Genomic DNA, 13,818 nt, shown 5'->3' on the forward strand with positions numbered 1-13,818 from the left:
TTCAGAAATAATATAGAGACTAGGCCTTTTACAGTAAATCCATTTTTTAAAATCAGATTAGCGCCATCTGTTGAGAGAAAATAAAATAAAACATGTCCTTTCAATTCTCTAGTTATTTTTGGACCAAATTACTTACTTTTAAGATGTGGATTTGAATGTATTTTTTTAGAAATTCTCAAATAATACTTTTTGTCAAGGATTATATATTATAAAAAATATTTTGATGTGAAGTGTACATGTTTTTGCATTATTATTACAGTCAAACCTGAATACAGAGAAAGCATTTTTTCACACGTAACATTAAAATTCATTAAAAAAAATTACAAAAATAAACAGGAATGCTTTATCACAGCTTAATCCATCTGGATCTGATCTCAATTCAACCTCTTATTTCAGTCGTCTGACTCAATTATGCTGTATGGTAATAGCCCTAGTTCATTTGTGTTTATAATTGTGTGTGTGTGTGTGTGTGTGTTTCTGTTTTGCACTCACCCCTTCATTGCAGAGCACTTTTTTTTCTGCATCGTGGCCGATTTGTAGAGAATGTTTGTGTTTTGTATTTCCAATTAATTTCCTATGGTCGGTCATTTTTGACCGAAGAGCACAAGTGTGGCTAGCCTGCTCAAATCATGCCCTACATTTTTTTTTTTGTGTGTCCACATTCTAAATGCCATAAAAGTCACCAAGTTTCGTACCATTCCGATGAAGCTGTGATTTTTAGAAATTCAAAACAGAACATTTTCCTGTCACCTCAACAGGCACAATTGCAATATATTTACTGTGGCTTTTACCTGTAAGCATGAAATTATGTTGATACGATGGACAAGTTAAAGGTGAAGTGTGCAGTTTCTGTGCTACTACTACAAAATGATCAGGCCTGTTTACTAGTCTCAGCCTCAGGACGCCCATGGACTGCTGGCTAAATGTGGCACACAAAATTGGAAACACTTCAGGAGTTTCAAAGTCGTCATCTGATTGGTTGAATTCTACAGGATTTCCAGGAGATATGTGTGTTGCGTTCTTTAATGGTCCAGCTGGAAACAAAGATGATGTGACCATAGATGTATAGATTCCTTATTAGCCACTGTTTCTATGGGTCACTATAGGCTACATAAGCCGTTTACCGTATGGGAACAGTCACAGCCGGTCCGTGAACAATCGAGAGTGAGTTGACTACGTCTGCAGCCGTAGACGCATGGCATGTATGATTATTTACATCTATCTACGATATTAAAAAGTTACCATGGTAAAAGTAAAAACATTAAAAAGTACCATAGTAAATACCTGTAATATTGAATACATATTTACACAAACCAACACTTTCTCACCTGAGAAAATTTAGGGAATTTAAATCTCTGTGGTGTGGTTTTTCACCATGATAAATATTAATAATAAAAATATTTGCCACTATTTGAGGGGACAGCCAGTTGTAGTGGTGTCTGAAACCATAGTAGACGTTTTATCTAGTGCACTCATTCAATCCCAAAATGCACGGCAACAAGAAGTATACAACCGATGTATGCTCAACAGCTAGAGAATACCCATAATGCACTATGAGAGTAGCGCGTCAAATGAATTCCCGCATATGACGTGCCCGCAATATAAAAGTAATAAAAAAAAAATAAAAGTGTAATATCATACAGGTTTCCATTTTTACTTGATTATAAAATTGAATAATTAAGGTTTATACATGCAAGTTTCCATGACAGAGTTCAAGATAAATATCAGGCTACTACTGGAGCTGCCAGTTTGCTAAAGTGTCCGAATTCACTCAGTCGCTTTCATTTACCTTAAGTGGACTGTATTAGTGGAGCAATGTAGGGAATAGTGAATGAGGGTATAGAGCGGCGATAGCTTGGACACTGTAAGCCAGCTGTTCCTACATAGGCTATTCCTACCATGTGCACACTGCAGAACACAGATGGAACTGCAGACACATCAAAGAGACGCACAACAGAATCATGGAGCAATAACTGTCACAGCAGATACAGCACAGCCACACACAGACATATGGCAAACTCATCATCTTGAATTAAATTTGACATGTATTAACAATGTATTTTATTAAGCATAAAAATAACGTTTATTTAATATGAATGTATGTAATTACACTAATATCATAACATTAAATTTAAAACTGACATTTGAAGCTAACTGTGAAGTTGTGTGTAAAAAAGGGCATCAGCGCCTGTTCTGTTTGAGGAAACTGAGTCGCTTTCACATTGACAAATCCATCATGACCCTCTTATCACACGCTTTTATTGAACCAGTTTTATCGTTTGCGCTAACAGCATGGTTTGGGAACCTCTCTTTGAAAAATAAAAACTCACTCAACCAAATAAAGTGATTTAGCAGGCTGATCTCAATGTGGAGACCTTACACAAAACAGTTACAGCGCATAACTGGTTTAATCTTAAACGACAGTTTCCATCCATTGCACACAGAGTTTCAGCTTCTACCCTCTGGGCGTAGGTTCATAATCCCTGTAGAACAAAAAGACACAAAAACAGTTTTGTCCCTGCAGCCATTACACTGAGGAATAAGTCATAGCTATACTTTGCACAGGTGTTTTATTTGTTTTATTATTGCTTTTATGTAGGCTATGTATTAATTTATTATGAACCGATAAGAACTTTTTATTTTTAATTTAATTTTTGTCATTTCCTAATTTTTACTGTCTTAAGTTTGAATGATGTGTGATATGTGTCCCTTTGTTTTTCCATATGTGTGTATGAGGACTCTACTGCAAACAAAATCTACCTTCGGGTAGCCTACAAATAAAGTAACTTGAACTTGAACATATTTATTGTTAAATGTTGACCATTTGTTTATAATGCAATGAGTGGCCAGCAGGTGGCACTCAAACTGCATGTGTGTTGCAGCCTCAATAAAACTCCACAACATTCCGCAATGTTTTCTCTACACTGCCGGGCGTGGTATGCCTAAAATAATCAGAAATGTCAAATAGAAGATCTATTTGCTAGACTGTAATATTTTCATATAATACCACAATATACCTTCATTGTCAAATCCGACTCATTCTATCAATCAACGACTTTTCAATTCCATTCAAACTCTGTCTGTCTGTGTTTAGTGTCAGAGTGTTTAGAGTCTCTGAAAAGAAAAGAGTCTGTTCAGTTTTTTGCATGCGGAGGTTCTTTTTATGGAAAAATCCTCGTAATAATTTTTTTTTCTTTTCTCATTACTCAATGCTGTAGTCAATTCTGAATTATTGAACCGATAAATTACTTGAGAAAAATTTGTGTCCCTGCAAGACTTTAGGGCTTGGTAATATTGTCTGTAATTAACATTTTCTAATTATTCTGTCTTTGTTATTCTGTTAAAATCACCAAAACAACTTAGTTTGTTGAAATTAACATGCTAAACACTTAGTATAATTGTCCTTATACAGCCATGACTTTTGAACACACACAAAATAATATTATGGATTCACTAGCCTTTCAACACAATTATCATAAGCACCAGATTATCAAGAGAAAATAGATAAGGTGTAAAAGGAATTCATTTTCACTGCACACTCTATCACAGGCTGGAGTCTGTTTCTCTGAGACTTGAGTTCCCACAGTTGTTTATACAATTTTGTCTGACAGTAATTGAAAGACAGACTGTGATCAATAACAGAAAACCTTGGATGAGACGAGCTCACTGTAAAAAATATCTACTTGGTTCTACTTAAAATCATAAGTTAAGCAGCTGCCTCAAAATTTCAAGTAAAAACAAAATGGATTAATGAATTGTTTTAACTCATTATTTTGATTCTTGTTAAGCTGTGAATTGTCTTCTGCGAGTCAACATGACTATACAACTATTGTTGTTTCAACTTTGCTATGCAAGTTCAAAATAAAGTGAACTCATTAATGAGCATTCTGTTCACTTATCCCCATTAGTGGGTTCAACATAGTAATTTCAATTAAGTAATGTCTTTGAATTTGGGTATCAAGTTAACATGATCTAAAATAATGCCTTGTTTTAACTTAATTAATTATAAAAACACACAAATTTGAGTACAAAACATTTTTTTTATTAAAACCAATGTTAAGCCAATACAAGCTATACATAAACATTTCAATCATGCAATCATCTCAAACTTGTAATCAATACTTTTTTAGTTAACAAACTTCAATTGGGTGTGGGTAACATGAAGCTAAGATAAATAGAAGCTCACCTTCTATATGCACTCTGCTTGTCATATCCCCATTAGGTCACCCAAAGATGTACTGAACACTATTCATATTCACCCAATAGAAAATACATTCCTTTAAAAGCATTAGCTTTTTTTCTTACACAACATTGAAATATTGAACAGGTTTTAAAATTTAAACATTTAAAAAACCTTTTAAAGGATTAGTTAACTTTAAAAAAAACTTTTGCTGATAATTTACTCACCCCCATGTCATCCAAGATGTCCATGTCTTTCTTTCTTCAGCCAAAAAGAAATTAATGTTTTTGATGAAAACATTTCCAGGATTTTTCTCCATATAATGGACTTCAATGGGCACCAAACGGTTCAAGGTCCAAATGACAGTTTCAGTGCAGCTTCAAAGGGCTTTAAACGATACCAGACGATGAATAAGGGTCTTATCTAGCGAAACGATCGGTCATTTAAAAAATAAATAAAAAAGTTTACGTTTTAAAAGCACAAATGCTCGCCTTGCTCTGTTCTGTGATGCGCGTTCGTGACGTTCGTTCGTGACCTTTTCAACGTTATTGCGATTCCCTGCGTATTACGTTACGTCATCAGAACGCGAATCACAGAACAGAGCATTTGTGCTTATAAAACTTAAACTTTTGAATTTATTTTTGAAATGCCCTATCGTTTCGCAAGATAATACCCTTATTCATCGTCTGGTGTCGTTTTAAGCCCTTTGAAGCTGCACTGAAACTCTCATTTGGGCCTTGGAACGTTTGGTGCACATTGAAACACATTATATGGAGAAAAATCCTGGAATGTTTTCATCAAAAACCTTAATTTCTTTTCGACAGAAGAAAGAAAGACATGGACATCTTGGATCACATGGGGGTGAGTAAATTATCAGCAAAAGTTTTTTTAAAGTGAACTAATCCTTTAACATTAATCTCACAGATCCAGCTGACTTGTACCAAAAGCTGTCCTGAACCCCAAACACAAACAAACTAAAACTTCAGACTGCAGCTGGTTGTTTTCAAATATTTGAAACCTAAATACAGTATACTTAGACCCCATTATTTGAACAATATTCAGCCTTAAATGTATTCATTCCAACAAAAGCAAATGTATCAAGTCCAACAAAAAAAATCAGGGCTCCTCTCCTGTTTCCAAACCTATTCTCGGTTGGGGCATGGTTTACAAATTATACCTCAGGAGCTTGTTTCGGATGCCGTGGACTCTGGCAGAGGCTTGATCTGGTTTGATCTTCATCACTACCCTCTGAAGGAACTCAAAGGGATACTTCATGGCTCGTGGATACTCAAGGTTCACGCAGTAGATGATCCCCAAAAGCATGGCAAAGCTCGATGGCACATCCTTGAAGTTGTGAAGCACAACAGTCCCCTCAACCACAACAGCCACATTGAAGACCTCATGTGGAAAGGGATCCTGGTTGTCACCTTCATAGCCTATCAACAGGCCAAGTTGCATCCCCTCCATGGCTTCAGCAAGAGTCTCACCATGGGCCTTGAAAAGCAGAAAAAAATAGTGTGAATGTTTGGGTCAAGAATTACATGCTCTGCAAAGCTACTTAAGTCTCAGTAATCATAAACCTTTTCAGGCTAATAAAATAGTCTTCTTGGGCTTTCAGTTGTGAGTGTGCATGTTTGTAGGTGCAATGTTGGAAGGTTACTGCCAGGGTGAAAACTTGTGTCCTCTCAGATCTGGGGAAGTGTATGTTGCACTGGGTCCTCTCCCCATCACTATTCTACCGCTCCTTTCTCCTTCCCCAACATTGTTCTACCCCTCCCTCCTCCCATCACCACTATTCCACCCAACCCTCGTCCACCCCATCACTATTCTGCCCCTCACTCCTCCCTGCATCATCACTATTTTGCTGCCATCAACACCCATGAGTATCTAATCCAATCTCTGTGTTAAAGGGCGTGTATGTGTGTGTGTGTGTGTGTGTGCGTGCAAGTGTATATGTGGGTGGGTGGGTGTGTATATGTGGGTGGGTGGGTGGGTTTGTATATGGGCTGTTATGCATGACAGAAAAACGTCTTACGTCACACATCCTGATGATGTCTGATGGCTCTTCTCTTAGGTAGTGTGGCAGACCCAGCAGAGCAGCAGTCCTTCTCCTTTCGTTTGTGTCCTACAAGAAAAAAAAAAAAGCAGTGTTGGGATTTTATTGTAAACATCTGGTGCCCAATTTTACAATTCTCAGCTTGTCTACTCACGTCTTTCTTCAGACAGTCCAAAATGGCTTTCAGTGCAGGCTTCTTTGCCGACTTTGTCGCAGCTTCGTACACTTCCAGCAGTCTTGGTGCCAGCTCATCAAGTCCGTCGAGGAACGACTCGAGAAGGTCTGTGCTTACGACTCTTTTGAACTCTGCCCGAACCTGAGGAGACAAAAAAGTTAAGAAATTAGAGAAAAAAAATTCAAAGCATAGAGTCACAATTTAGTAAGCTAAGGTTGTCTGTTGTCAAAGGCTTTCATCCACTCAGTAATATTAAACACAATCCTCTCACTTATCTGTATGGACATTCACGCCACCATTCAGAAAAAAAAAAAAAACGTGAAATTTTGAGGCAGCTGCTTAACTTTTGATTCTGAACAGACTACAGTATAGTATCAGACATCTCTCTAGTACTTCCTTGAGGGAAGCTAATACATTGATATCCAGTCATTGGATTAAGTGATTAATCTTAGGCTGAGTGTTGCCTATTGTTATACCTGTCTCTCACAGAACATGGCCGGCCATCTAGCTATGACATCCCCAATGAGAGGTTGATGCCCTACGATCTCCTTTCTGCGCTTGGAGAACGTGGCAGACATCAGCTCATCTATCTGCTGGTGATCTGGTTCTTTTTTCAGCACTTCCACCTGAATTAGATTGCACAAGCACAAAGGACACATACTAAGACAAAATATTAGGCAACACAGACACAAAAGCAAAGTGTAGGTAGTTAGTATTATATAGGCAGGTGTGTATGCAGTATGCAGTATGATGTGCATGTGTGTGTATGATGTACCTCCATCATCCTCCGCTTTTCTTCCATGTCTTCATCACTCAGTCCTTCAGGGGGATCTGGACAGTAGTGGACCTCGCCCTTCTTTGACTTCTTCATACGTGGTCCCTTGGCTTCTTCTTTTCTTTTGTTGACCCTCACCTCTGGGCATCCAGCTGCACTTAACTTCTGTCGATAGTTTCCGAGCTTAAACTTCAGGCTGTGGAACCAGCCGTACCAACCCTTTCCACACCCTGGCTCTTTTAGACTGGGATGCTTCTCCACAAGCGCTTTGGCAACATTCTCATAGTGTTGCCTCTCAGGATAAGGACTAATCTTTGACATGCTGTCTGCAAGTGTGTCCAGGATATCAGTTTTCATACCTTTAGGAATCATCAGCACAGATCCATATTTTGCATATCTTCCATTTGCTTCTTGCAGCGTGAGTTCAACATCATGTGAGAACTCTGGAATCGGGAAGGGCTCAGGCCAGTGCTGGGAGTCAGATTCCCCACTACTGAGAGATGGAAGGCTGGCTGTATCCAATGTGGAATCCGAGCAAGCTGCGTCAGTTGTGAACAACACTTTCAATGTTGCTCTCTCCTCAGGAAGGTCTCGGATGTCGGTCAAATTGGTCAGCTGATCCTTGAACGCAGGGTCCTCAAATTGTAAAATAAATCCACCTCTCAGGCCAAGGTTTGCACGCAACACCTGGCACAGTGCATCAACACTAGGGGGGTGATTTCGATGGAAAGGTGCCTGATATCCATCTCGGAGAGGACAACTCGCAGCAGCATCGTGGATCACTTCGGCCTGAAATTGGAGAAGAAAAAATGTTTAAAAAATGTTGTAAAAATACAAACAAAAACAGTAATATTGTGAAATATTATTCAAATTTAAAACAGCTGTTTTCTATTTCAATATATTTTAAACTGTAATTTATTTCTGTGATCAAAGCTAAATTTTCAGCATCATTACTCCAGTCTTCAGTGTCACATGATCCTTCAGAAATCAGTATAAGGTGAGGATTTAATGCTCAAGAAATATTCTTTATTATTATCAAAGTTGAAAACAGTTGTGTACAATTTTTTTTTCAAAATTCTTTGATGAATAGAAAGTTCAAAAGAACAGCATTTAAAATGGAATATTTTCTTACATTATACATGTCTTTACTGTGACTTTTGATCAGTTTAACTCATCCTTGATGAATAAAAGTATTGACTTATTTTATTTCTTTCCCCCAAAAATAAAATAAAAATTATTACTGACCCCAAACTTTTGAACGTTAGTGTTTAATGTTACAAAAGCTTTAGATTTCAGATAAATGCTGTTCTTTTTAACTCTATTCATCAAAGAATTTTGAAGAAAAAAAATTGCACACAACTGTTTTCAACATTGATAATAATAATTAATGTTTCTTGAGCATCAAATCCTCATATTATACTGATTTCTGAAGGATCACGTAACACTGAAGACTGGAGTAACTGTTAATGATGCTGAAAATTTAGCTTTGATCACAGGAATAAATTACAGTTTAAAATATATTAAAATAGAAAACAGCTGTTTTAAATTGGAATAATATTTCACAATATGACTGTGTTTGTTTGTATTTTTAATTTAATCAAATAAATGCAGCCTTGGTGAGCAGGAGATACTTCTTTTAAAAACATGATACAACATCTGACTGACCCCAAACTTTTGAACGGTAACGTTAACGTTAGTGTATTTGGCCTTGACATACGCAATATCAGAAATGGCGTTTTCTACAACGTTTTACAAAGTTTACAATGAAAACTGGTATCGTCTCAGATAAAGCTTTATCAACCGTCTCTGACTGAACGAAAAGACTGCCAGCAAACGTGTTCGAACTAACGTTACGGTCGCTGAAATGTGCCTCGCTTAAATGACATCACAGTTGTTGCACATATCAAAAGCTAACTAACGTTAATCACGTTATTGGCTTCATCAACTCACATTATTAATATACAAAACATGAACACTTACCAATAGCGACCTTGTTCACGCCAATCCGATTCGTCTTGTCTGACAGGCACCCGGGCGATTGAAGTTTGATTGCTTGACTGTTGCTTGATGGCGCGTAAACTAGTTCGTCTCGTGGCTTCGTCGGTAGTCTCCCCCCCTCCCCCGCACATGCGCAAAGAGCTGTCCTCCACTCAATCTGCAACACGCCTAAGACTTGTACCCCACTCAATTTAAAATGGCAAGTTAATTCAGGCACCTGGAATGTGTGATTCATTGAAGTAACTTATGAACTTAAATTGGAAAATTGAAAACTCAAACAATTGAGTTGAAATTTCATAACACATTATTTTATGTCTGAGTGAATGACATATACAAGTTATCATAACTTTTTCAGCAGATCATTTTTTACAGTGAGCTCTGCCTGCATTTTACCACAGATTATCAGCATAGTTTCCTTTATCATTACACTCAAGTTGCACCATTGGATTTTTTGCCTCATTCCAGAATGTTGAAATGTTAACACACTGAGAGTAGAATAAGCCATGGCAAAGTTTAATTTTACTGTCATTTAAGAAATGTTCAGACACATTTATCAAACATTTTTGAGAATGTCATATTTTACTTTTATCTTGAGGCCATTGCTTATGCAATTTGATGTCTACCATATTTAAGCAAATTAGAAGAACTTGTTGCGCTCTAAATTGACACACACACACAAAAAAACAACATTTTTCTTCAGGTGCGTGGAGCCAAGGAAATATGGAAACCGAGCAAGAAGGTGGCTGGCCACACTGGATTCAGTACAGAGAAGTCTACCAAACCATGATGTTTTATTAACAAGTTTCGGGAGGAGCACGTTCAGTTAATTAACACGAGTGGAGTGCACTCAGCAATCAATGATAAGAGGTGTATATAGATTCAGCAATCTCACCTCACTCCATTGACAGTTTAGCAGTACCCCTCCACCGCCCTTTCCAGTCCTAAACACTTACATGGGGGGAGTACTCTGGGTTCGGGCCAAACGCCGAGCTCGGAGCCTTCCCCCCGGACAGCATGCCAAATACGCATTAAATCTTATCCACTCTATGTAAGTGTGAACTCGTGAATGTTGTTTTTCTGGATTGCATCGTGCAAAAAAGTGCAAAGTGAATTAAAAACAAATGAACAGGAGCAAACGTTGCATTGCTATCTTCAGTGCTCACTTTGCAACAAACATTCACCCTTTTCTTGATAAATTAGCAATTAGGGGTCATCCGCCGAAATTAATTATCACAAGAGTGCAACTCTATCACAGGTGGAGCTCCAAGAGAGTCTGATAATTAGCATGCATGACAAAATAATACAGGTATTCAATTATGTGCAGAGCATTCTGGCATACTTAAAAAAAAAAAAAAAAAAAAAGGGAAAAAAAAGTTTTGCAACTGCTACGTGATCTTGCATTTTGAGACAAGTGAGTAAATCAAGCAGCCTTTACACGGCATGTTCTGATTCTAATCACTGACTGTGTATCCTGAGGACACCTAACAAGAAAGAATAATCCCACTAAGTCTAATTACTGCTTGTTGACATGGTGATATGTTAGGACATTTTAGTGAGGTTAACAGATGAATGGTCTAAAACATGAGCACTTAATGTTAAATTATAAAACATTGCAAATAATTACAGCAAAAAACTAAAAATTCGATTCGAAAGCATACGGAGCAGTCTGCTCTCTAATCGCTCTCGCAGCATATGCTACTTTGATGTTATACACAGATCGGTCTGCGCAGCGCCGCTTCAAGTCGAACACACTTAAAAAGACATCTGATGCATCCAAAATCGCATACTTACTATAGCTAGTAGGCAAAAAACAGTAGGCCCAGGTGCATCCAAATTCGCGTAGGCCTAGGGGAAAGCGGGGCACAACCTAATGCTTTTTGACTTTCTCAGTTTGTGTAAACCTAGAGTTCAGAGTATTTATTTTTTCCCACATTAATTTCACACGTCTAGTACAATTATGTGGTTTTGTTTTATTAATACAGTGTATACTTTTTTTCTTGATATACCCCGGAAGAATGGAAGTGAAATGTGACAACGTGCCCCATTGTAACATGTGAGGGGCATATTGTAACATGACCATATGACAGCTTAAAATGCTGATCTAATAAAAAAGATATACAAGACAAACTAAAATATTTTCTCAATAAAATACAATTTTCATTTGACATAGTTTTTCATATAAAATAATGGCATTTTGTTATAATTAAAAATAAAGTCATTTTTGAGTTTGACAACGAACACACCGGAAAACACAGCTATACAACATATTTCAAACCATAATAATAATTAATAATTTCTGAACATTGACTCTCAGTCGTTATTCACCTTTTTCTCATGTTTTCTCAATAGAATTCATAAAAGTATAGAATAGAATAGCATAGTTCTAATAGGGGCACATTGTAACGCAGTTAAACTCAGTGTGGAATGCTGGACACTTCATGAAACTGTCGCAGGCTTGCAGCTTTAATTACGTAGCGGAGAGGAGGGGCTTTCAGATTTTGACAATAATTAACAAAATAACCCTATAAAATTCATAAACTACACGAATGAGTAGCCTACATAGTGCATACGTACATAGTGTATGAAGTGCATCATTTGGGATGCAACTTAGGCCATATACATGTGACAAAATAAGTATGTCAGAATTCACAGTACTCATTAAAGATAGCCTAGGCAAAAAGTACCCGGAGGTTTCTGAAGTGTGCATTGATGGACACTTTACTATCCCATGAGGCCACGGGGGAGGATTTGTCAATGGTGTTGACGCGACACAACTGACGCTGGAAGGTCACGTGATAAGGGCAACATGGCGAATGTAGTATGTCTGGATTACATTCACTACACACATTCATATAGAACATACTTTTTTAACAGTTGTGAAGTAATTTCTTATTCAAAATAAGTACCTATTTAAGAGAGTAAGAGATTTCAGAAACAGCCATCCACTCTTATTGCATGTTCGTGCATTTTGGGGTGGAGCAATGAAGGAGGGGGTGTGTTTGTTTGCGTTGATTTCAAATATCAACAGTGTTTCTCAGAAATCACTTACTGTACCTTTAAGATTAAACATAATTTAAATAATGATGATGTGAAATTGGTGACTATGCCCTTTGAGAAATAGCCTATAAGTTCCATTAGTATTTCAGAATCGGTGGAAAATTTTAAAGGAAAAAAGTGTCAAAGATTTTGAACATTGACTGTAAATTTAAATTTAACTTTAACTTCACCTTTTTATTGTTTCATTCTGCTTTCTAAAAATGGAAATCATAAGATGAATCACTATTATTTTATTATATTGTCAGTCCTAGTTTTTAACATTTAAATTAATAATTTCTGCAGTCTTGTAAAAATGTTTTCTCTTCGTCCTTGCAATGCAGATATTTTCAAGATTTATTTTTTTGTAAAAAGATACATAGAAAATGAATTATGTTTCCTTTCTGGTTTATAGGCTACATATAAAGATACTATCAACTTAAAGCTATTTTTTTTCAGTAAAATAGATTAATAATTTATTTTGGTTTAAGTAGGCTATTTGTTTAGTAGGCTATTTATCAGTTTGTTTATCGTTTATAGTTTGAAAAGCCCCTTTCTAGACATTAGCTACAACAGATTGCAACTGTGAGTGTAGTCTGTGCAAGTTCGTCTTCTATCAAGGTGTCCGCGGCCGCGCGCTCTATATTATTTCAATGCCCTCCAGTCACGTTTTCAACATCCCGGAAGAATGACGAATATGAACAATAAGTGCACAGCGTCTGACAAATCCGCTCCTGTTCAGACCCTGATAGACTCATCTTTCTCCGCTCTCTGTTTCTGTCTCGCCCAACAAAAACTTCGCAGAGACTATTAGAAAAAAAAAATGAATGTATTTTACTGCCACGGGCTCAGTAAAAACACGATTGTCTTGGTTTTCGTGTTGAGCGCCGCTCGTTGCTGTCAAACGTTTAACTTGGATGTGAGGTTTGCAGTCGTCAAAGAGGGAAACGCAGGCAGTTTGTTTGGACTTTCTGTTGCACTTCACGAGCAGGTCGTAGGAGAGAAGAGACACCTGTAAGTATATTATTTCAATGTAAATTAGCTGACCTCATGTCAAATGTCATAAGAAGGACAAGATCTTCTCACGAATGTGCACCTGTTGAGCGTTTGATCACTGCATTAACGTTGTTTTATAAATAAGTTATTTTTATGTAGGTCAATCACGCCTATTTTTTCACAGATTTATTTAGTTATGCACGAATACATTACAAATGCGATACGAAACATTACCTGAATGTATGATATATTTTTTTATATGATGATCATGTTTTCCATTTTTTTAATTAAAGGAATAGTTCACCCAATATTAAAAATATTCTGTCATCATTTACTCACCCTCAAGTTGTTCCAAATGCAGAACACAAAAGAAGATATTTTGAAGAATGTCGGAAACTAAACAGTTACCTGACTTCCCATTGACTATCCCATTGACTTCCACAGTATTTTTTTTCACACTATGGAAGACAATGTCCATCAACTGTTGGGTTAACCAAATTCTTCAAAATATATGTTATAAGAAAGAAATGCATACAGGTTTGGAACAACTTGAGAGTGAGTAAATGTTGACAGAATTTTTATTTTTGGGTGAACTATTCCTTTAA

General features: G+C 37.0%; 2 protein-coding genes across 2 annotated transcripts in view; one reads left to right on the forward strand and one right to left on the reverse strand.

Annotated features, from left to right (window-relative positions):
• Positions 1–5,342: 5,342 nt before the first annotated feature.
• Positions 5,343–10,200, reverse strand: LOC130075854 (sterile alpha motif domain-containing protein 3-like). The gene is made up of 6 exons (XM_056240636.1): positions 10,138–10,200; positions 7,187–7,975; positions 6,888–7,037; positions 6,391–6,552; positions 6,216–6,305; positions 5,343–5,674 (listed from the first exon to the last, which is right to left on the reverse strand). The coding sequence occupies exons 1-6, from the start codon at positions 10,198–10,200 to the stop codon at positions 5,345–5,347; spliced, it is 1,584 nt and encodes a 527-aa protein (XP_056096611.1). The 3' UTR covers positions 5,343–5,344.
• A 2,687-nt stretch (positions 10,201–12,887) lies between these two features.
• The window catches only part of itga3a (integrin, alpha 3a), a 42,107-nt gene continuing 41,176 nt past the window's right edge, over positions 12,888–13,818 (forward strand). Inside the window, 1 exon segment of the mRNA XM_056240616.1 lies at positions 12,888–13,231. Within this exon segment, the coding sequence (XP_056096591.1) occupies positions 13,041–13,231 (191 nt within the window). The 5' untranslated portion in view covers positions 12,888–13,040.

The sequence above is a fragment of the Rhinichthys klamathensis genome, unplaced genomic scaffold (genome assembly GCF_029890125.1).
Source record: "Rhinichthys klamathensis goyatoka isolate OS25496 unplaced genomic scaffold, OSU_Roscu_1.1 h1tg000605l_1, whole genome shotgun sequence".
NCBI classification, from domain to species: domain Eukaryota; kingdom Metazoa; phylum Chordata; class Actinopteri; order Cypriniformes; family Leuciscidae; genus Rhinichthys; species Rhinichthys klamathensis.